This window comes from Sabethes cyaneus, chromosome 2 (assembly GCF_943734655.1).
Source record: "Sabethes cyaneus chromosome 2, idSabCyanKW18_F2, whole genome shotgun sequence".
Lineage (NCBI taxonomy): Eukaryota > Metazoa > Arthropoda > Insecta > Diptera > Culicidae > Sabethes > Sabethes cyaneus.
The window spans coordinates 96,220,749-96,244,407 of NC_071354.1; the positions used below are offsets into that span (position 1 = coordinate 96,220,749).

The 23,659-nt window shown below is 41.3% G+C and overlaps 1 protein-coding gene across 3 annotated transcripts; it reads left to right on the forward strand.

Annotated features, from left to right (window-relative positions):
• Positions 1 to 2,032: 2,032 nt before the first annotated feature.
• Positions 2,033 to 15,606, forward strand: LOC128734873 (tuberin). Of its 3 annotated transcripts, none has more exons than XM_053829253.1 (7): positions 2,033 to 2,058; positions 2,137 to 2,366; positions 2,425 to 3,332; positions 3,600 to 6,010; positions 12,396 to 14,703; positions 15,002 to 15,169; positions 15,238 to 15,606. In XM_053829253.1, exons 2-7 carry the CDS (start codon positions 2,294 to 2,296, stop codon positions 15,472 to 15,474), a joined length of 6,105 nt encoding a protein of 2,034 aa, XP_053685228.1. In that variant the 5' UTR covers positions 2,033 to 2,058; positions 2,137 to 2,293; the 3' UTR covers positions 15,475 to 15,606. The 3 variants fall into 3 exon arrangements, with proteins under 3 accessions (XP_053685228.1, XP_053685229.1, XP_053685230.1); XM_053829254.1 differs by having other exon boundaries at positions 12,399 to 14,703; XM_053829255.1 differs by having other exon boundaries at positions 3,600 to 5,980; positions 12,399 to 14,703.
• Positions 15,607 to 23,659: the final 8,053 nt, after the last annotated feature.

Sequence of the window (23,659 nt, forward strand, 5' to 3'; positions counted from 1 at the left end):
TATGCTCTATAACTTTGCATAACACATCAATGTGTTATATTGACAGTGAAGAAAAATAAATTTATTTATTTCACTTTTAGGGGGATTAATCAAAATTTAGATTCCACTAGACGACAGAGCTTTTAATTTCAAGAAACTCTTCTAAAGGTTGGATAAACCTAAAACCAAGTTTTCCCAGTCAAAACTCTAGTACGCACGTTTTCTTTGGTTTGAGGCTATTGTGCGCGCGAGTAACTGTGTTACAAAAGTTGGCGCGAGTGTTCGAGGGTTAATATCTTTTGACCGTTACAACCAATTCTTATGAAATTTTGCATATATATTCGTAGTGTCAAAACCTCTCGTTTGATATTAAAATAATTGAAATTAGGTAAATTATCTTGGTTAAAATCATTATAAATTATTGTTAATTTTGGTGTGATGTATACGGTTGCTCATAACTTTCAAATTAAACGTCCAATCAAAAAATCATTCAATAGTGATCTATTAGGATATATTATCTTTCAAATGAGACTAATAGCGCATAAATCGGTTTAGCCATCTCTGAGAAACAGGCGATAATTATTACCTTGTCAAAACAGGTTTTTTAAGCATAACTTTTAAACTACTTTTTTGTTTTCAATTAAAAAATCCTGAATAATTTAGCTTTAATAAGGGCTTTCATTTGATGCTAAGATCGTTGTAATCGGTCGTGTAGTTCTGGAGAAACCCGTGTCACGTATTTTTCACATTTTTGTCTATAACTTTTAAACGAAACGTCGTGTCACGAAACAACTCAATAGTGATCTACTAGACAATAATACCTTTCAAACAAAAGTAATAGCGAACGATTCGGTTCAGCCATCTCTGAGAAACAGGCGATAGAAAAAATCATTACATACATACACACACACACACACACACACACAGACATTGCTCAAATCGTCGAACCCTATCGATTGGTATATGTGACTTGGCCCTCCGGGCCTCGGATCCATTTCGTGTTTTTCGACCAATTTTTAAACCTTTGTTATAGTATAACAAAGGTAAAAACGCAGGAAAAACGTTAGAACTCGTTATACGTATGAGTTTTCAACATACAATGTTCTACAAAAATATGTCTTTTGATAAGATAACCAACTTTGCAAGACATTATGATGCAATAAAACCATTGCATTTGCAGAAATCAGCGAAAAAGTGATTTTTGAGAGGTCTTTTTATAAAACACCATGTAAGTTAGAAACGCCTAGAAATACGCCTACTATGTCTTTGGCAAAGTAACTTATATAATCTTTAGCTACAACTTTGTCGAAGAAGTTATCCTTCTATCTCTTTCTTATAAAAAGTTATTATGGATTATGTGTTCACAATCCAAACTGGAACTTAATCGTTGATTTCGCATTAATTGTCTATTAGAGTTGTACAACTTTGCTGAACATTATGGGGAGCTATTTTGAACCACAAAAAACTTTCCACTTAATTTTCGCTGCTGGACCACTGCATTGGCATTAGCCTTAGCTAAGCCTTTTCTGTCGTACATATCATATTCCAATTGTTCATGCCCGAATTTCTTTGTTTATCGTTCATTGCTTATTAGTTTTTATGGTGGCGGCTTACAAGACCTGCACCACCAACACACTATCTCTCCGGAGGACGTAGCTCAAAAGAGCGCTCCTTCCCTGTCAGCATTCGACTATGGCTTCTAGGGGAGTTGGTTATCCGATCTCCAGCAAAGTTGTTCGTATCTCGGCTGGCACCACGAGAAGGTCACAACTACGTCACCGGTTGTGCGTAGTATATAGTGCCTCACTGTGTGATTTATGAAAACGTAATACTTGCGACGCATGAAACGACGATAAAGTTGGATGTCGCACATCGATTAAATGGTTTTCAGCTGGAAGTTGGAACAGCAATAACTTATTTTCTTCGAGCTGTCATTTCAACCAATAAGGCAAAATAACTCAAACGATAGGTTTACTCTTCCAAGCGTGTGTATCGTGTACTTGTCAAAAACGATCAGCTGTGCAATTTGCGCTGTCTAAATTTTCTGTCAAGGAATAAAATCTAATCGAACCGAGCAGGGTTTGTATTTTTTCCTGAAATAAAATTAAGAATTTTTGCTGTTTTCAACATTAAAATACGTTATATTATTATTACCAGCTAAGGAACTGATTTGGAGAAAGATTTGGTGCTGTGGTGAAATGCTCTGACTGCTGTTGATGTTAACAGTTACTTCTATATGTTAATTTTGTGCCTCCAGAATTTGTTCCGATAAATCATCCCATCTACAGGAGAGTACTCGGTCTGTTTCCGAAAAATGAGCACAAAAGACAAGGAAAATACCTTGAATAAGTTGAAACAATTTTTTCGCATTTCAAAATCCAGCGGAGGTAAGAATAATCATTAACATATTTTACATTGGTGTTTTACTGTTCTTTTTATTCGCAGCTTCTCATCGCGACAGAAACTTTTTCCCGATTTCGCCGGAATTAGAAAGAGAGCTTCAACCGGAAACACCGGTAGGTCAACGATGCAAAGCATTAAAAGATTTCAGTGAAAATGTCCTCAAGTATCGATTAGAGGAAAATGCGGTGCAACAATTATGGCAGCTGACGAAAGATTTAATAGTGGCCAATAAATCTACTGAGCAGCGGCATGCTGCATTAAGTTTCTACTGCAAACTGATCCAGGGGCAGTATGATAATCTAAAACTAATGCGAGCACAATTTTTCCGAGTAATTGTCTCTCACGAAGAGCCAGAGGATATTCCCTATCGTTTGGAAATGCTAAAAAGTCTTACTGAGAATGGAAAAAATATTCAATATTTTGAAAAGGAAATTGGTTCCTTTCTTGTTCAGTGGATTCCTCAAATTGATCAAGCCGGATTGATTATACCTTTGTTGGATCTAATCGTGAATCTAGTAAAGTATAATGCCGCTAGCTTGGAGAAGAACTTTCTAGTTGGTGTGGTGAATTATATTTTCGACATTACTTGTAAAGTGGAAGAGACTCAAACCATTTTACTTTGTTTGTCGGTGTTGGATTGCTTCATTTGTTATGCTATCATACCGAATGAAACACTGACGCTGTTTATCGTGATTCTTTGCCGGACAGTAAACCGGGAAGCGTACTGCCAGACTTCATGGAAAATCATGAAAAACCTGTTCGGAACCGCGCTGGGTCATGCGACACTACTGACCATGTGCAACATTTTGAACGACAAAACGTTCTATCAAGATGAGGCACTACTGCGGGGTGCCATATTTCACACAAACGTAGGCCTGTGGGGCGTAAGTGGATGCCCAATTCCAATACTAAGTTGTTCACCGTCGATAGTGTTAAATAGTTTTTGGAATGTAAGTATGAAATATTTGTGACTTCTTTTTATAGTTTAAAAAATACAGTATCGCTTAAAGTAAAGTACTGTTTACATTTTTACATTTACATTAAACATTTTGGAGCGCAGTTCTACTACGACACTACTGACAACAGTAGTTTGTTGTCATCTTAATCCCGTATCCATCTAGTTTCACATATTTAGTACCGCAGTAGTTTTTCTAATTATAAGTACAGCGACCCTAGTCATGTGGTCAGATTCTAGCATTCGTTTTTTTGTTTTGCAGGCATTAAAAAGCGAACACGTGGTTGTGACCTACGAAGTCATTCTTAGCATACATCGGTTGATTCAGAAAAGCGGCGCAGAACTGAATGAACCAACGTGGGATATAGTTTGTGACATTATGAGCGAAATCTCCTTCAATTTGGCCAGACACAAATTACCGCTTGAGAACAATGTGGTGAAACACTTCCACGAATCGTTGGATCTAATTGAGGAGCTGCTCCAGCGAAACAACATCAACGCCGATCCGGAGAAAATCTACGGACTAATAGAGAAGGTGTCCAACGATCGTTCGGAAACTTCGGTTAAAAGACTGATAGAATACATGACAAAGAAGATTTCGGCTACACGGCCACAGTGGCTGCTAGAGCTCTGCTCTTTTATGGATCGTTTCTACAAGATGAAAAACACAATGATTCGTGTGTATGCCGTTCAAGCGTTGGTCCGGATTATGCAACTAAACCGGGCAGCATACGAAGAGGAAATTTTGGAACGGATTGTAATGGTACATTTTGCTGGTGTAATTCACGAAACTGATCCCGAAGTTAGAACTGCCGTTGCAAAGGCATTGATTGAGTTTATAGTACACTGCGACACCAAGCGCTGTTTTGAATTGTTTGAAATTGTTGGAAAAATGCTGCAAAGGCCTTATGATTTACACAAGGCTGCTATAAACTCAGCCAGAGATGTAGAGGATATTGTCGTACTGGTTGAAGGACTGATTCGAGTTTTCGGCGTTAAACTTTATCGTTTACCGTCGACTCATGCGATTAAGACTTACCATTTGCTTATGCGTTCGATGGAAGCTCACTATGAAAATCCATTTGTTTTTCAGAATGTAAACGTTGTAAGAATGAAAATTTTTTCATGGATGATGAAGGTACGAGCAAATGGTTCGTTTCACGTCGGTTACCCTGATTTGGTCAACACAAGTAAAATACGATTCAGCTACTATTTAGGCATTGAGGGACCATACCAACATCAAAGCATGCAACCGCAACAGCAATCAAGCTTGCCTCAACAGACTCAATCTAACAGCCAGTTAAATTTAGCACAGCAAGATGGTGCAAAAGCAATTGAAACCTCTATTTCGACGAATTTGACAACAATTTCAATTAAGCGTGGATGTCAAATTATCGTAACCTGTCTCAATGAAGAAAAAGATTGGCAAGTTATTCAGCAGGTTCTCAGTGAGCTGCCGAACATCATGGAAAATAAAGCGCTGATACAGGGCAACGATGTGGATCTACTGGCCAAAACATTGCTTCGAATATACAACGAGCGGCCGAAACTGGTAGAAAATCAATTTTTTTATCCAAACAAACCAACTCAATCCGACATTCAGGACTTAGTTTTACCAGCATTAGCAAGCCTTGCTACGTATCACCAGCATTTAGAGTTTTTGACGAAAAAGAACATTATTGAAGCGCTTATACTGGGATTAATTTCAAGAAGACCTCAGGATTGCATTCAAACTTTTACAGTTCTACTGCTCGAAATGCCAGATCCTTTAGGATCGAAGCTAACCGACGTGCTGTTCGAGCTGAGCAAAATGGCTAATACAACGACTGTCGCTATTCCGGTGCTGGAGTTTCTTTCCACACTGAGCCATCTACCAAATGACCGAATCGCAAACCTCCGCTTCCTAGATTACATGTACGTAGTGGCAATGTCTTTCCCGTATACGAACCCGTATCGGTACGACCATTATACTGTTTCACTGGCTCATCACGTCATTGCTGGTTGGTTTCTTAAATGTCGACTACCAGTGCGTAAAAATCTTGTCGACTATATTGTGAAAGGGCTAGAATCGTATGTGCACACGCCGTTCCAGGATGGCTCCAAACCACGAGCTGATTTCTCTCAAATCAATGAAGACTCGTCGAATCGCAAACGCAGTTCAAGTCTCACCGAACAAAGCTCCAAGCGTAGAGGTGCAGGTGATCGTGGATCAATTCAACAACAAACTTCCCAACGTCCTTCGAAACCGAATAGCGACCTTTACAACTTTCACTCCGAGTTAGCCGAGACTTGCATTGATTTTATGGCCAACCATACATTCTCGCCATGTGGTGGAATGTCAAAAAGAAGTCCAGCTGCAAAGTTTCTCCTTCGTGGAGGTCAATCCAACACCTGGTTGGTGGGTCACAATCTAATCACCATCACCACTAGTGGGTGTTCAGCTGTTCCGTTTCGCAACGGGCTGTGCGATCGATGTTATCAAATGTGCAAAGAACACAGTACCAAATCGGAAACAAGTACTGTCAGCACCGGTTTGCCACCGATGTCACCTGAGTCGAGTGTCGCGTCCAACAAGGACTCGGGTGTGGTAGTACCAGGAAGCAGTAGCGTCCCGGTAGCCGAAAATCAACCAATCAACAAAAGGTATACCAAAGCAAGTTTGCAACATAGTAGGTAAGAGTTAGTTTTTAGTCCTACATGGTTAGGGTTAGGGTGCATGCTTTTTGTTGACTAACCTGCAAACCATTAGCTCACCATTAGCTCTCATAATTTTATGAATTATATCCGCCAAGCATTGAGCAACAATGTTTTGAATATTGTGTTATAGAATGGCGAAACATTTACAAAGCCGTACATTCGTACGTCGTACATATTTTGTATCAGACCGTAAGGTATCCAAATATTATTCGTAGAGATAATGCCTCTACTTAATCTAAGCCATGCATCTGAGCATTCCTCATGGTTTATGGTATAGTTGTGGTTTCAACTTCTTGCAAAATAAAGCCGAACATGCTGCACGGTGTTGCTGTAGAACTTTTTCGTCAGGGAAAAACAATGACAGTGATTGCGAAGACCCGAGCCATAACCGAAACACGCATATCTGTAAGGTCACTGTAAGTTACAGTAGAAATAGAAGTTGCTCCAAATCTTCTAGCTAATTGGTATAGACGCTCGTAAATAATTTAATTTTTTTTATATTTATACCGGTGTGCCCGATTTGGCTCGGTGACAACCCCCAACCAACTGTACGCCTGTGTTAGCTTTCTGAAAATCTCACTTCTGCAAGAGAAATCATGCCTTTTTTTACCTATTTTTTACAGTTATACCCCCTTTTGTTAATCCCTTATGTAAAGGAACAAATATACCAACTTTGATGAAGAACCGTTAAGACATTCCGCAATTATGGCATTGCATACAAACACACCTGCATTGCGGGGTAAGCGGTACGCCCCTATATAGAAAATTCGTATGTATCGTCTTGGAGCTTCGTGTGCTGGTGAGACGGCTTAAAACGAAGACATAAACCAAACGCACTCGAATTGTCCATATACAGGCGTGTCGCTTTCCGCTTATCCTTTTGTGTTCAGACGGCTTTATAGATGGATTATTCGAAGCCTTAGTTCCTGGAGGCCAATGTTAAAAGAAATCAAAGCTAGCAAAACGATAATTTAGTTAGTTAGATCTCGGAAAGAATTGTCAGACAAACGTCGTCCGACAGAAGCCAAACATTTTGCTAGCGTTTATATCGTCGTACGACACCTTCTTACTGGGATCTTTCTAATAAGCACATGGTATTTTTTATACAATACTAAATAAATTGAAAAGGAGGACGGCTCTTTCACTAACTCAACTAAAGAAACTAGAAACTAATTAAAGAAAGTTAATAGTGAGAACACATTTTCCCAGTTTAATCATTAATACACGCGGAGACTAAAGTGCACCGATATTGTGAACTGTAAATCTTGAAACCAGGATAGACATTCACGAAATAGTGAATGAAATGACTGGGTTAGATAGAAACAAATCACCGGGTAGGGATGGAATTTTTCCTGTACTACTACCGAAGGGCAAGGCATTATTAACACCTATTCTAACAAACCTTTTTCAATCAGGCCTGATACTAGGTCATATACCAATAGTATGGCGGGTGACGTTCATACCGAAGGCTAATAAGAAGGATAAAAACCAAAATTACCAAAATCCTATAAGCTTATCGTCTGTTACGTTAAAAGCAATTTTACTTACTTATGTGTCCATGTCCGCCGGTCCGGCAGAACAAAGGGATGAAATCAGAGATCTCCACTGCTGACGGTTACCCGCCATGGCTTTTACCTGTCGCCAGGACAGGTTCTCGTCTACGGCCCGGATGTCGTTGGCTAAGCTCCGTCTCCATGAGCCTCTGGGTCTGCCTCTTCTACGCTGTCCTTGTGGATTCCAGTCGAGTGCTGCGCTGCAAACCTCGTTCGCTCCTTTCCTCAAGGTGTGTCCGATCCACTTCCACCTACGCTCACGAATTTCTGTGGCTATCGGCCGTTGATGACACCGACGATGGAGTTCCTCATTGGATATCCACTTATCAGGCCACCAGGCACGAATAATATATCGCAGGCACCGGTTAATGAATACCTGTAGTTTTTGCGTTGTCTCCGCTGAGATGCACCACGTTTCGCAGGCATACAGCAGTACGGATTTAACGTTTGAATTAAAGATTCGGGTTTTCGTACGTAGAGTGATCTGGTTTGAGCGCCAAATGTTTCGCAGACCTGCAAAGGCACCCCTGGCCTTCCTGATCCGTGTGGCTATATCGGCTATATCGGTTAAAAGCAATGGAAAAATTAATTGATGAGCATATAAATTCATCATATTTAGCTAAAGATCCTTTGAGCAAATATCAATTCGCATATCAAAAAAGCAAATCTTCAATAACAGCAGTGCGAACTGTTGTAAAAAAAACTAGAAAAGTCTTTTGAAGCGAAAGAAATTTCACTAGCTGCCTTCCTCGACATAAAAGGTGCATTAGATAATTATTCTCATAATTCAGTCATTACGGTTATGACGAAACGTGGTTTCGATATATCCATTATCCATTAGATTAGCGAAATGTTATCAAAAAGGGAGATATCAGCAAACCTTGGAAGCTCATCTATAAGCATTAGAGCAGTAAAAGGGTGCCCACAAGTAGGCCTAATATAACCTCTATTGTGGTTGATAATCTTCTTCAAAAGTTGACAGCCCCAGGATTTGAAATAATTGACTTCGTAGACGATATAGTCATAATTGTTCGAGGAAAAATTAATTCTATTATCGCTGACCGAATGCAAATAGCTTTAAATTTGATTTCATCATGGTGTGATAGACAGGGCCCAAATGCCAATAAAACTACTATCACACCATTTACGAGAAGGAAAAAAATTACATTAAACAACATCAGATTGGAAGGAACACTTTTAAAACTTTCAGACGCTGTCAAATATCTTGGAGTATTTCTTGATAGAAAACTCAATTGGAACACACATCTAGATTCTAGAGCAAGCAGTAAACAAAGCTGTAAGTGCTAATGGATATGTAGAAGAACTTTTGGTAAGCAATGGGGACTGAAACCGAAGATGATCCATTTGACACTACACTACAATCTCTTTTTACCTGATTTCGTTTTACGTCCAAAATTTGAATTGACATCCTCTCGTTTTACGTGCAAAACTTGAATTAACGTCCGGTTTTATAATGGACGTGAAACGAGATTTGAGTGTATTCGGTTATGGTAATTACCTATACTTCGTTGGTCTGGTGGCCAAAAACGAAAGAAAAAGCTACCCAAAAAAGCTAGAAAGACTTCAAAGGCTAGCCACTCTCTCAATAACAGGTGCAATAAGCAGTAGGTACACCGTCGAAAGCATTAGATGATTTACTCTGCATTGCATCAGTTTATACAGCTAGAAACTGAAAGGAGTGCTCTGAGGATCAAAAGATCAATGAACCTCTTTGAAGGTGATCTTACAGTTCATTTCAGTATTCTAAAAACTATTAGTATTAATCCTCTTGCAATCAATAATGATTGGATGGAGAAAATATACAACTTTAATCGAATATTTCGTGTGTTTGAGCCTAGACGTGATTGTTGGGAAGATGGTGGTCCCGATTTTCGTCCAGGTTCGACCGTTTTCTATACAGATGGTTACAGATGGTTTAAAAATGGACGATCAGGTATAAAAATGGATTTCTGTCTGCCCGTATGTTCCTTATAAAATCAAAAACTACTGTACAGATCGGCGTGAAAATTTGCATGTAGGGATTTTTGAGGCCAAGGAAGGTTCTTATGATAGTGGGGGCTTATGATAAGAGGGCTGCCATACAAATGATTCACAAATTTCCTCATAACTCTAGAACTAATCAAGCAAATGTAACCAAATTTGGCATGTGGGTGTTTTTAAAGACAATTTTTTGTCAATGGTGAGTTGAGACCCCTCCCCTCTTTAGGTGGGGAATTATGACCCCTCTCACCTATAAAAAAGGGGCTGCCATACAAATGAAATACAAATTTCCTCATAATTCGAGAACCAAGCAAATGGAACCTAATTTGGCATGTGGGGGTTTTTGGAGGAAAGTTTTTTTTTCATGGTGAGTTGAGACCCCTCCCCTCTTTTTGCGTAACTTAAAAACTAATCGATTTCGAGAAATTTTAGACTTCCATAAAACATTAGTCAATAATAAGACCACCAGAAAATACCTATAGTAACACTAGCACCGCTATTCTATATTTCGAACGAAATTTTCACCAGCAAAATCATATGGGCAAACCATCTCGTTCGAAACAAGTCGAACGAAATAAAGATTCGTTCGAAATACAGAATAGGGGTGTAGATGATTTGGCGAGACGGCCGCAGGCCGCGAGTGTTGTCAGCGACCTGTCGTCGGAATTTATGTACAGCAGAGTTTCATTTTTGGCATTACAAAGTTTGTCGGGTCAGCTAGTTAGTTCATATATTTGGGGTCTCTGATTACCAGGCTTGATTTTGCTCATCTTAAGCATTCTGAGGCGAACCAACCACAGGTTGAAAGCCCCATCAAATAGTCAATTAATAAATAAATCTTAAGCATACAGACGGAGCATTATGCTTCTCACAACGACAAAGAGCGTTTGTTTCAACTGTTTGCTCTTTCTCCGAACGAAACCTGAATGCTGTGTTCTCTTATAACCACTCATTTTGCAAAGAAGGAGCAAAACTCGAGCAGAACTAATCTTTTCTTCGCACAGATCCCGCAAAGAGAATATCGGATAGGCAATTATGTGGACTAAAACGATTTGCTCCGTGACCTTGAGAGCATGCATTCGGTAGTACTCCGGCAGAAAAGAAAGATGAAACAAAACTGACTCGGTCGGGGGCAGAGCAAAGTAGTAAAGCACTGCAAAAGCAAAAAACTCGTCGCTCGTTGAAAATGGTTACATTCGGCAGAGAGAGAGAGAGAGAGAGAGAGAGAGAGAGCAAATCGATTCGTATTCTGCGCTTTGCCAGTATAAAGCCAAGAATTGAATTTTTTTTCAGAAAACGACCGGAACCTGCTGGTCACTGCCGACAATAATACGACTAAGGAGATTTAATCGATCAAGGGACGCCACATAAAGCTGAAGATGTACAAAATGCTTATCAGACCGGTGTTCTATACGGACTTGAGACAATAACTTTCTTTACAGAGTACAAATGGAAAGCGGAACTAGGTCTTTCCGCCGCAGATCATTCCAAATCCTCTCTCCTTTGCCACAGCTTTCCTGCGGAGCTACGATACTTAGTTTGCAGGATCACGCTATCGAGGTTGCCATTTTAACTTTAGTGCCGAGACACCAGTCGCCCGCTCCGGATTATTCGGTTGCACTATCGTGAGCCGCTCATACCTTGGAGTGCAGGCCCAGATAACACAACATCGTAATAGAAAGTTCACATTAAATCGTTTTCATTGTATAATGATTAGAGTATGTCAAAACAAAATAAACAATAAATTGTTTTGCAGTCGTGGGTGTCCTCATATACAACTCATGACTGTGAATTATTAAACAGTATAGGCAATATTAAGTTATATCTTAATCATATATCCAGGAGTATTAAGTTGCGTGTTATAAAAACCGCTGTATAAAATGCAAGATAGAATTACAAATAATTGTCAAAATTTTCGCACGTATATTGCCTCCACTTTGGTACTGATATGATCTAATCTGGCGTGAAATATAACTTTTTCGTTCAGATATGATGCCGTATTTCTCAGTTGCAATCAAGATATACAAACCAAACAGTTTACTGGGGGCGCACATCAGGTTTGAAAAATATAGAACCGCCCAGAACCGCTTTTGATATGTGGACAGACGTTAATGGATGGACCTGACTTCAGTGATCACCTCCGTAGAGTGTTTCTGGAGTTCTGAACGAAGTTAACATTGATTTTGGAACCTTTTGTTCTTTTCTGAAATTATATCTGGTTTCGATATCCTGTCGACGTCTCAGGTAGGCTTCTGTCTACTTGCTCTGAATACTGTCAGTACGATAAACTGACCAAAACTCCCGAATTTTGCGAGATAGTCACGGATTTCAATGACTTGACCCAGACTGTCAACTTCGTGGTCGTCTTCTGGAGTCCGGAGTAAGTACAATTTCCTGTCATAATACGTCTCCATATTTCTCGCCTGGTGTTATTATCAGCTATCACCAGTGAGTTCTTAACTCGTCTATCACTTTGATTTCGTCACCATTAATCCGAGTACTTTGTGGCAGGCTATTTAGTATTTGCCTCATTAGAGCCTTTTGCTCGCATGTATTTATTTTTCGACGTATTGATGACAATTCCACCAGCTAATTGGCCTCGTCATAGTCTCAAAGTCGTGTTCCGCGATGTCAATGTCGAAATTTTAAATAATAATTCTTATAAACGTTCTATTAGAATAATTGTTGCTCAAAACTCGGTGTTATTGGCATATTCATTTTGTACCGTCCATGCAATACTAACCATAGCCTTATGAATTACAGTTCTCTTACATGTTTTATAATTACTAATTCCCTCCCGTTTTAAGCAGTGCAAATGAATCGGACAGTACAGAGCTAACCAGTTCGACATCTTCCTCGACGGCTGCTACACCTTTTCCGCACCTGGCGTCAACGGCTGCTGTAACCAGTCGTTTCTTCCGCCAGGGATCTCAGGAAGGTTATTCATCTGGTTCATTAGAAACGTTATCTCGTCGTGGCAGTAACCCGGATGCGATCGGCGACCACGCTGCAGCAGCAACCAGTTCCGATCATCAGCAGCCACAAACAAATTTAGCAGTTGCTCGTTCAGAATCTGCTCTGGTAACAACACTTGGCAACAAGTTGATACTACCGCCACACCAACAACAGTCTCAGCAGACTGGTGTGAATGGTGGTGGAGTCGGTGCTAGTGGTGTAACAGTCGCAGGCGGACCTATGGACAAACCTATTCAACTTTGCGCTTGTTTATGCACAGGGTGGGCAGAGATTTGTATTCGGCGCCCAACTGGCGTATTATCTTGGATGATGCGAGTTCAAAACCAATTAATTTATGATTCCGCCATGGGCGAATTTCCATTACAAGATTTGACGGCTTTGTTTGTCCCTAGCCTGGGTGGCGGTATAGTGGGTGCCGACTTCCTTGGAAAAGATCGAAGGAATCCGTCAAATGGAAACCTGAGTATTCCAGTTACCGCTGGAGTCTCTACGGCTAGTTTGTTTAATGAAGAAACGGATTATAATGTTAACTCAGTGCAATCTGGGCAGTCGAGCAATTTTGTTCCCAAAGCGAAGGTATCGATATCTGATGAAGTATTTGAAATTCGAAAGGAAGAAGAAAGTAGTGATGTGGGAGAAGAAGATATGTCCGGAAATACGTTAGTTGATCGGACCACGGGCGCCGGCACTGGCCCTATCGATATTCCTCGGCAAGTCAAAAATGATGATACGGATAAACCAGTTGAAGAAAAAGACGAGGACGATGATCCTGACGTGGAATTCGATGATCCTGAAGGAAGATCAAGAAATCCAGTTCGTAGGGTAAATTCAAGCCCTGAAATGACTTCCAATTGGAAGGGACAGTTTACCGGTAAACCAACGAAGGAAATCTCGACCGGTCCTACGATTCAGGCTACTGAGACTTTTGAATCGGTCCCAGAAGGTGAGAGTCAACAAAAGAAAAAGAATTATGGAAAGGGTGTTAGTTGTGAAGCTATTCCTGAAGAAATTGCTGGATGTACACCACCCAACGGGCCAAAAACAACGGTCTCGGGCGACTCAAATGAAAGTCTTACAGTCCGCGCATCAGGTAATGTCAAGCACCAAGCTGATTTTACTACTTCCGGGGCTAGTCTGCACCCGTCGGCGTCACTCCCGGAGTCATCCGGATCAGAAAGTACCAACACCATAACTCCAAGAAAACAACATTCAGCAGATGATGCAATAACACCCCGAATGGAACCTACCAGCTCTTCAAATGAAGCCATTGCGTCGCCAGCAATGTCGCAGCCAATCACGCAAACACTTTCATCTACGTCACTAAATCTTAAACTTCCTATGGAAAAAGTAACTTCTAAACCACCACAATCTCCAGCTCCTTTATCGCCTCGTTTATTAGCTCGAAATCCTATGAACGGTAAGCTACATTCAAGTTCAGGGACAGCTTCTCCTTCATTCCCAGCGATGTCTGGAGGTGGGATGCATTCCAACGAAAATGATATCCCCCGAGGCCGTTCTAAAACCATATCTGTCGTTAGTGAGCACTACAGTCGAGACAATCTCAAGTGGGGACTAAACAGAAACACAAGCTCTGCTAGGTTTCGTGGGGAGCAATCTACAGGAGGTGCGGCATCTCGATCAGTCATTAGTCCTAGTTTTGTTTTTCTTCAGCTATATCATAGCGGTCAATTCAATTCGGCAGATAGACCCATACTCATGGACAAGGAAACAGGCGACAAATCGATACATCTGCTCGATTTGATTGCACCCTTTGAAAAGCACAAAATAGGAGTTCTGTACGTTGGGGCAGGGCAGGTTGGCAGCGAAACGGACATACTGAAGAATCGGTACGGCAGTTTGCGGTATGCGAAGTTCCTTCAAAAGCTGGGCACCCTTGTCGCAATTAAGGAAGCCAAAGAACACAACTTCTTCATCGATTTAGAGTGCAACGGAAAGGACGGAAACTTTACTTACATCTGGCAGGACGATATTGTTCAGGTGACTTTCCACGTGGCAACTCTCATGCCAAACCATAAGCACGATCCTAACTGCAATGAGAAGAAAAAACACATCGGAAATGACTTTGTTTCGATAGTGTATAACGAAAGTGGAGAGGAATACGATTTGAAAACCATCAAGGTGAGTTTAAATTGATTGTAAATGAGAAACGTAGTTAATTGGGTGTATTCAATACATCAGGCTAATGTTTATGATTTGTTACAAATTAGTAACTATATAAGATAACTAAACATATGCATTACGGGATGGGAAAACATTCTTTTCACGTTTCAAAAGCTGTGTAATTCACAAATTCTCATGTTGGAGATGCGTGTGGGTTCGTGCATAATTGTTCTCGAAAACCTCAGATTCACATTCTGATCAAGAGAAAACGACAAAATGTATGGAAAATAAAAATATCGATGTTTATTACTTAAAGGCACAATTCAACTATGCTTGTGTGGTCATTGAGCCAATGGAACTGGAAAGCAATCGAGTGTTCGTACTTGCTAAACCCGACATAGCACAGCACGTGTGCAGCAAACCTAAAGTTGTATCCGACTCAAGCGCTCCTCTACTGGCCCGACAGATGGCTCTACATGCTAATGTAAGAAATATAAAATGGTTCTAAAGTGATATTCTCAAACTAATGATCATCTTTTCTTTGCTTACTAGCTCGCATCAATGGTTTCGCAATCGTTGAAAACCAAAAATCAAAGCCCATATGCATCGAATTGGTTAGAGCGGCTACGAAAAATCAAAAATATACGCGCAAAAATACTGAAAAGCTTAGACTCACACGACCAACCTAGCAGTGGCAGCCGGTCTGCTGGGGGAAGTGTTGGATCAGCTCAGGATCTCAGCACACCTTCGACCACACGTGGTTACGACTTTACCATGTATACTCAATAACGCAACCTGCTGCATCTCGAACTGGGACGAGCCTGTAGCCGCAAGAACTCGGAAGTCACTCTAGAAATCATCGTTGGCGATCATAACAAGTAGGCTATAATATTGTTTCCAACAAAAATATGTTCATAGAACAAGAAGTTAAAATAAACATTGAAAATTGTTAAAGACTTTAAACGAAGGGCGTTATTTTTGTATTTATATATTTTGTTATATTTTTATAACCTCATATGCTTTGTAACTAATGCGTTGAAGCGTACAGAGAAACGCCAACAGGTAGATGTAATATACATTGACTTCGCTAAGGCTTTCGATAGGGTTCCACACGTGCTAGCTGTTGAGAAAATGGAGCGTCTAGGTTTGCCGGATTGGATATGTAACTGGTTGTATTCTTGTTTGACTGGTCGGATGGCTTCCGTGAATTAACTCATATTGCTTTCCTATTCCGTCCGGAGTACCTCAAGGCAGTATCCTAGCACCTTTGATCTTTGTGCTTTTTGTGAAAGATATTTCCGATTGGAACGATTCTGAAAAATTGTTATTCGCTGACGATCTAAAAATCTGTTGAACTATTAGTTCCTCTCTCGATCGCGCTGCTTTGCAAAGTGATATAAACAACCTGCTACGTTAGTGTCTCGCAAACGGTATGGAACTGAATGTATCAAAATCTAACGTTATTTCTTACTGCCGCCTGCGTAATCCACAACGATTTACATACTGCGTACACGCACACGACATAACACGCTGCAGCTCCATCAGTTATCTGGAGGTTACAATCGATAGCAAAATAAAGTTTGACGAGCACATTAACACGATTCCGTCCAAAACATACGCTGCTGTCTTGCTATGTGCTGCTATCTATTGCTGTCTTGCTCGTAGTATTCTGAAGGATGCCGCACCGGTGAGGTCACCATATAATATTATGCCAAAAAAAATCGAAAGCGTCCAACGTGCATTCATCCGATTTGCTCTGCGCGGTTCGCCATGGCAGAACCCGCAACACCTTCCTACTTATGAAAATCGTTGCCGATTAATAAGGCTCAGTACGTTAGCAGAAAGAAGAGTATTGTTGCGAAGATTGTTTATTTTCAACTTACTAACGGGAGCTGTCGATAGCAGTTACCTCCTGGAGCAGCTGGACATCCCAAAACATCGCCTCGTCGAAGTCTGCGAAATTACGCATTACTTTGAACCCCAACGCATCGAACAACGTATGGTCAGAATAACCCGCTTCGTGCTTGTTGTAGGCATTTCAATGAAGTAAACTATATATTCGACTTTAATATTAGCAAAAATAAGTTTAGAAATGCAATAATTAATTTAGATTACTAGTACTACTTATATATACTAGTCTGTACTGCACTGAAGACTGTAAACAACAATAAACAACAATAAATGTGTAATTTCATTAATAAGTCAACCCAAAAACAAATGGTTGATTTAAAAAAAACAAATTCAAATATCTTTAAACAATTAAATGTACCGCTGCATCGACATGGACTTTCCAGGTTTGATAAAACCTGGTTGAAAGTATATTAAAAATGATAGTGGTGAGACTGAGGCCGAAGTCTTCGAATTCCATGCAATTCGAAGGTTCGGGAAAACGATATCGAGTTGGCCAGTATAGTGACTAATTTACTTACTTACTTATGCGACCATGTCCGCCGGTCCGGCAGAACAAAGGGATGAAATCAGAGATCTCCACTGCTGACGGTTACCCGCCATGGCTTTACCTGTCGCCAGGACAGGTTTCGCGTCTACAGCCCGGATGCCGTTGGCTAAGCTCCGTCGCCATGAGCCTCTGGGTCTGCCTCTTCTACGCTGTCCTTGTGGATTCCAGTTGAGTGCTTCTCTGCAAACCTCGTTCACTCCTTTCCTCAAGGTGTGTCCGATCCACTTCCACCTACGCTCACGAATTTCTGTGGCTATCGGCCGTTGATGACACCGACGATGGAGTTCCTCATTGGATATCCAATTATCAGGCCACCTGGCACGAATAATATATCGCAGGCACCGGTTAATGAATACCTGCAGTTTTTGCGTTGTCTCCGTTGAGACGCACCACGTTTTGCAGGCATACAGCAGTACGGATTTAACGTTTGAATTAAAGATTCGGGTTTCGTACGTAGAGCGATCTGGTTTGAGCGCCAAATGTTTCGCAGACCTGCAAAGGCACCCCTGGCCTTCCTGATCTGTGCAGCTATATCAGTCTTGGTACCACCACCGGGCGTTGTCTGGCTACCAAGGTATTGAAAGGCGTCTACCTGTTCAATTTGTGTCCCGCTACTGTGAAGTTGGTGGAATTGCCCGTGTTCACTACCATAGACTTAGTTTTCGCTACATTGACTGTGAGGTGCCTGGGAGCTCTCGGAGAGGTCATCTAACTTGCTCTGCATATCGTTTCGGCGTTGTGCGAGCAAGACAATGTCGTGGGATAGGTCGAGGTCATTTAGCTGCTCTATCTTTAGAGGATTCCAAGGCAATCCTCGATTTGATCTACTGTCAATTGCTCCAACTAATATCTCATCCATAACGATGAGAAACAGAAGCGGTGATAAAATGCAGCCCTGTCTCACGCCAGCAGTAACCCTTATGGGGTCGAGCAAGACGCCGTCGTGCAAAACCTTGCACGAGAACGCCTCGTACTAAGCTTCGATGAGATGGACTAGCTTATCTGGAACTCCTCTACGCCTAAGTGCGCCCCAGATGTGTTCGTGGTTGAGTCGGTCGAACGCCTTTTCGAAGTCAACGAACACCAGCAGAAGAGAGTCCTGGAATTCGTTGATCTGCTCCAGTATAATGCGGAGCGTTGTGATATGGTCTACACATGATCGGCCAGCACGGAATCCAGCTTGCTGCCGCCGGAGAGTAGCGTCGATCGTCTCCTGGATCCGGTTGAGGATTACCTTACAGAGTACTTTGAGAGTAATACAGAGCAACGTGATGCCACGCCAGTTACCGCATTCGGTTAGGTCTCCTTTCTTAGGGACTTTGACCAACATGCCCTGCATCTAGTCCACCGGAAAAGTTACGGTTTCCCATATATTGCTGAAAAGCTGATGCATCATCTGGGCTGACAAAGATGGGTCAGCTTTGAGCATTTCGGCTAAAATACAGTCTATCCCTGGCGCGCTATTGGATTTTATACTTTTGATGGCTGCTACAATTTCAACCAGCGATGGCGCCTCCGAGTTGACGCGATTAATTCGACGAACTGTAGGCGTCATACGCTGCTGGTTTTGTTGGTTTCTGGCTTTTGAAACTCGGAAGAGTTGTTCAAAATATTCAGTCTATCGCTTACGCTGTTCTGTACGGTCAGTCAATAGCTGACCAGCTCTGTCCTTTAGCGGCATCTTTGTATTCATCCTGGCACCACTAAGGCGGCGAGAAATGTCGTACAACAAATGGATATTACCATTGGCGGCGGCGGTTTCTCCTTGTTCGGCTAGGGAGTTAGTCCAGGCTCTCTTGTCCCGCCTCCTTGTCTCGCCTACAAGCACGAGTAGCAGCCCTCTCCAGTTCGGCGTATCGTTGACGGGCAGCTGTCTTAGCCGATCTGGTCCGCGCTCGCTCAATGCCAGCTTTCGCCTCTCTCCGCTCGTCGATCTTCCTCCAGGTTTCATCCGAAATCCACTTCCTCCGCCCGCTGCGCGCTTTGCCGAGGGTTTCATCACTGATCGTGATGAAGGTATTCTTGATGCCGGTCCATTGCTCTCCGACGATTCCACCAGGTGGCAGCTCCGAGGCTTGAGATTCAAGTTGTTCGACAAAGGCCCTTTTCACCTCAGGATTCTCCAATCGGCGGACGTCGTAGCGGCACCAAACTTTCTCTTCCCGTCGTTGGACACGTGCAACGCGCAGACGTATCTCAGCGATAACAAGATGATGGTCGGATGCAATATCAGTGCTGCGTTTGTTGCGTAAATCAAGGAGGCTCCTCCCGTTTCCGGCTGATGCACATGTGGTCGATTTGGTTTTCTGTTTGGCCGTCGCGGGAAACCCACGTGACTTTAAGTACTGGTCTATGGGGGAAGAGCGATCCACCAATGACAATGGTGTTATTACCACAGATTTCTGTAAACAGCTCCCCGTTTTCGCTCATCTTTCCTAGGCCATGGCGTCCCATGACGCGTTCAAGGTCCGCGTTGTTTGAGCCAATCTTCACGATTAAGTCGCCCATGTGGATTTGGATATCTCCCTTCGGGATTTTCTCAACCACGCTGTTCAGCTGGCTGTAAAAACTCTCTTTCTCCTGCAGCTCTGCAGCATCTGTTAGCGCATAGCACTGGATTGCTGTAAGGTTCCTAACCCGTGTTCTGAATCTGGCAACGATTATTCGCTCATTTATCGGTTCCCACTTCATCAGGGCCGCATGTGCCCCTGAGCTCAGTAGGGATCCAACTCCTCTTTCTCGAGTAGCATTCTCACCTCGTATGCCAGAGTAGAGCAAGACTTGCCCGGATGATGTCCTGTGTTCGCCAGTACCCGGCCAGCGGACCTCGCTCAGTCCCACGATTTCAAGCTTCAGGCGGCTAGCCTCCCTTGCAAGTTAAGCCAGCTTGCCCTGCTGGGCAAGGGTCAGTATTTTCCTTGTTCCGATTCGTGTCCGTGCTTTCATGCTAAAGGTCGTTGCCAATAATCCAGAGAGATTTCTTCTTTCATTTTCGGTAACTTTTGTCCGTAACGGTAACTGTGTTCCGGTACAGTAGGCTGTTAACCTAAGGTCCTTATCCCGCTGATGGGGCTGCCATCTTAATGTGGGCGGGAGCCACTGTGCCCCGTTTCCTGTTAGCATACGACAACCGAAGTTGCGTACCCCAGCCGGCACCTGGTGGAGCTAGGAATAGGAGTTAATGAACAGAGGTTATGGAATGCACATGTTCACCCTTTGCCAGCCTATAGTGACTAATCACGATAGCCAAACCTAAGATGAAACGTGTCAACTCGTAACAGATTTTTAGACCATTTTAGACTAGCCGCTGATTGACCGAATTGGACTGCTTTGCTCGCATTAAAAAACACCAAATGGACACTCAGCAGTATTGTCAAGAACAACATATTCATAACTGATGGTAAAACTGCTAGGCAACGTTTGAAAAGTAGCGACAGTTTGCTGAAAAGACGTCACGTCTCATCACAGTCCAGAAATCAAATATTTTCCTACAATTCTCCTTACATTGCTGCCATTATCATCACAAAACACTTCCACCATATTTAGAAGTAAAGACAAAATATTTCAGTAAATAATTTATTCGATTTTCAACTCAATGCCAATTTTGTTGAGGATAATACTGTTGTTGCGGGTAGTAATTTTGCTGTGGGTATTGGTTCCATTGTTGGGGGTAATAGCTGTCCTGAGTCGGCCACTGCCATTGCCACTGTTGTTGTTGAGGGTAATAATTTTGTTGTCCCCAGTAGCTATTGTCATTTCCGGTATTCCTTTGTCCTCCGCATCCCGGTACGTTGGCTGGCCAATCGCACATATCCTTGTTTATGTCGTAAACTAGTCCCTCCTGGCAAGTTTGGATGAAAGACAATCCGGTAGGCTGACAAATAGCATATTTACTGCAATCGTTTCCAATGTATACTTTCGCACCATGCGTTTTTCCTGCGCATTCCTGTGAAAGCAAAACAAAAGTTGTTTAGTGTCATCGTTATATACTACGATGCAATTTCATTTACAGGAACAATTCCGTAAGGAATGTTACCGGCGGTTGCAAACGTTATCAAAACCGAAAAAAATATAAGCTTCATCCCGCAATTTAGTTGTACTATTTTGTACGGTCAATTAAAGTGCACAATTCAAATAACTTTTTTGTAAGAAGAGTGCTATTGTTTTTATAGTCTTTCGGTTCCGGCATGTTTTAAACTCGCTGTTCTTTCCAATTCTTGTTAGCACCTCTATAACAACAAGAAATGAATGCGTTTACTTAATATAATTAATCAGTATAAAAGTCCCTATTATCACTCAGTGTGATAATACTTTTTCAAAGCAATTTTATTACTTGTTTGAAAAAGTTTGACTGGTGCCATTAGATTAAACATAAATCATGCTTTACCTAAACAACCGTATTTAAATAGGAAATAAAAAGCGATTTAAGGCCGACAATAGCTGCTCAAGGAGGAATAAAAATAATTGAAAACGAAACATGTTTCAATATCAGTAACATCGCGTAGAATTCCCATCCGCCTCTGAACAAGATACCATCCGATAGTAATAGTAAAACCACCCAGTCCTTATCTAACAGAATTAATTACAGTAGGAGTAATTCCGTTTAAACGATGGCGCTTTCGTAGAATCTGGAAGATACGACGATTGCCTATAAATTGTCGACATCTTCGGAAATTTTGTCAAATTTGTCGTTCCGAACCTTTGAAAACAACCGTTCTACGACAATGCAAGAATAACTGTGTATAACTCCCGGTACCATATATATACCTTCAGCGTGCCTTCAGTTAACTAATCGGAAATCCAATATAAATATAAATTCAAATGTGACTGATTTGATTAGAAATTAGATTATTTGATGGACCGTAGTAAATTCCGGTATACTAAATACTCAAAAACTTCAAAAAAGACCACCCCAAGGAACAATTTTTGCTTATTTAACAACGTTTAACCGACAGCTTTTATTCAGCACATGCTGTATAGCTGCTTTTAAAGTGTGTCTAAACACCTCTGTTCAATGCTTTAGAGAATTTAAACAGCACACTGCTGGATACGTGCGTGGAAGATGCGTTTATATGGCTGTTAATCAACGTATAGTAAAACGTTTATTCAGCACGTATAAATATGTTTATTAAACTGAAGCTACGTTTATTCCACAGCAGTTAAACTTTTAGACAAGCCAAAAGAAAAGATATGTAAAAAGTTATTCATTGTATTTTTTGTGTTTCATTATTTTTATGTCCATTTTCGTATACGTAAGTATAATTTAATGAGAGACTTAGTAGGAAATCATTGGTTGTCTCAAAATTCATCAAGCCCGCGATTATACTTTTTTCTATCACCCGGATTCGAACTTACATTCTGTCGGCCGGAACTCGTCGACGAACACATCTTAACACATCTGACATATGATAGACGCCGAGTTTTTAGCCGATGTAGATTTACAAGTTTAAGTTTGTCAACCGTGGAGCAAACCTCCGCTAAAATATATTTAAGCGCTGAAGAGTAGTTTCTCAAATCATGTTAGACATCTGCTGTATAAGATTACTTTAGAAACATTTTAAACATTTTTTAAACTATTTGTACTAAAGTAATGTATTCCGCTTTATCACATCTACTCATTCTTAACAAATTTGCAATATTTGAGTACGGCTGCTATTTGATTGTTTAGTGTTAATGCAACTTCGTTTGTTCATCCGAATGTAGTCGCCATGATGTGCAATAAAGTGAGCCTAATAGAAATTTAAAGTATACTGTGTCATTCAAGTTATTGGTGTTATTTGTTGGCATCAAACACCTTTTATTCCACACCTGGTCCTAGTGGTGCTGCTGATAAGTTTGTACGACGATTATTCGACTCTTATTCCACACTTTCTCTTAGCAACGTTTGTGTAGCGTTCATTTCACATTTATTCCACTCTTTCACCACACTTGCTCTCAACAATGCTGATGATACGTTTGCGCATCATTCATTCCGCACTTATTCCACACTTGCTCTCAGCGATGCTGCTGATTCGTTTAAAACACATTAATTTCTCACTTCAGCTTCATTGATAACGATAACACTGCTTCCGATCAACCGGGCAGCAATCATATTTTCCGTACAGCGAAACCAAGTTTGCCGAAATAGCCGCTGTGGTCAGCGATGCCATATTACTGGACGACGAAACGTCCACAACGCACAATCTGTTCAGTTCTTTCCCCATCATGTCTTGTCCCATTCTGATTGCATACTATAACCATCTTTGTTTCATTATACTTTCTTCTACCTTCGAGGGGACCATCGATTGTAAAAACTACCGTTAGGCCATTGCAGATTATTTTCAAAGTTTTGTCACCCTCCCCCCCCCCCCAACTTGGGAAATGGCTTAAAAAATCGGGGGGCAAAAAAATAATTTGTGGGATATAAATCAATTTTTATTTATGAAATCAATTGTCTGTGGGCTCTACAGCCAAAAAAAAACTCCAAAAATGAGTGTATGGAACGCTTCTAACACGAAACAGAATGGAAACTCGAAC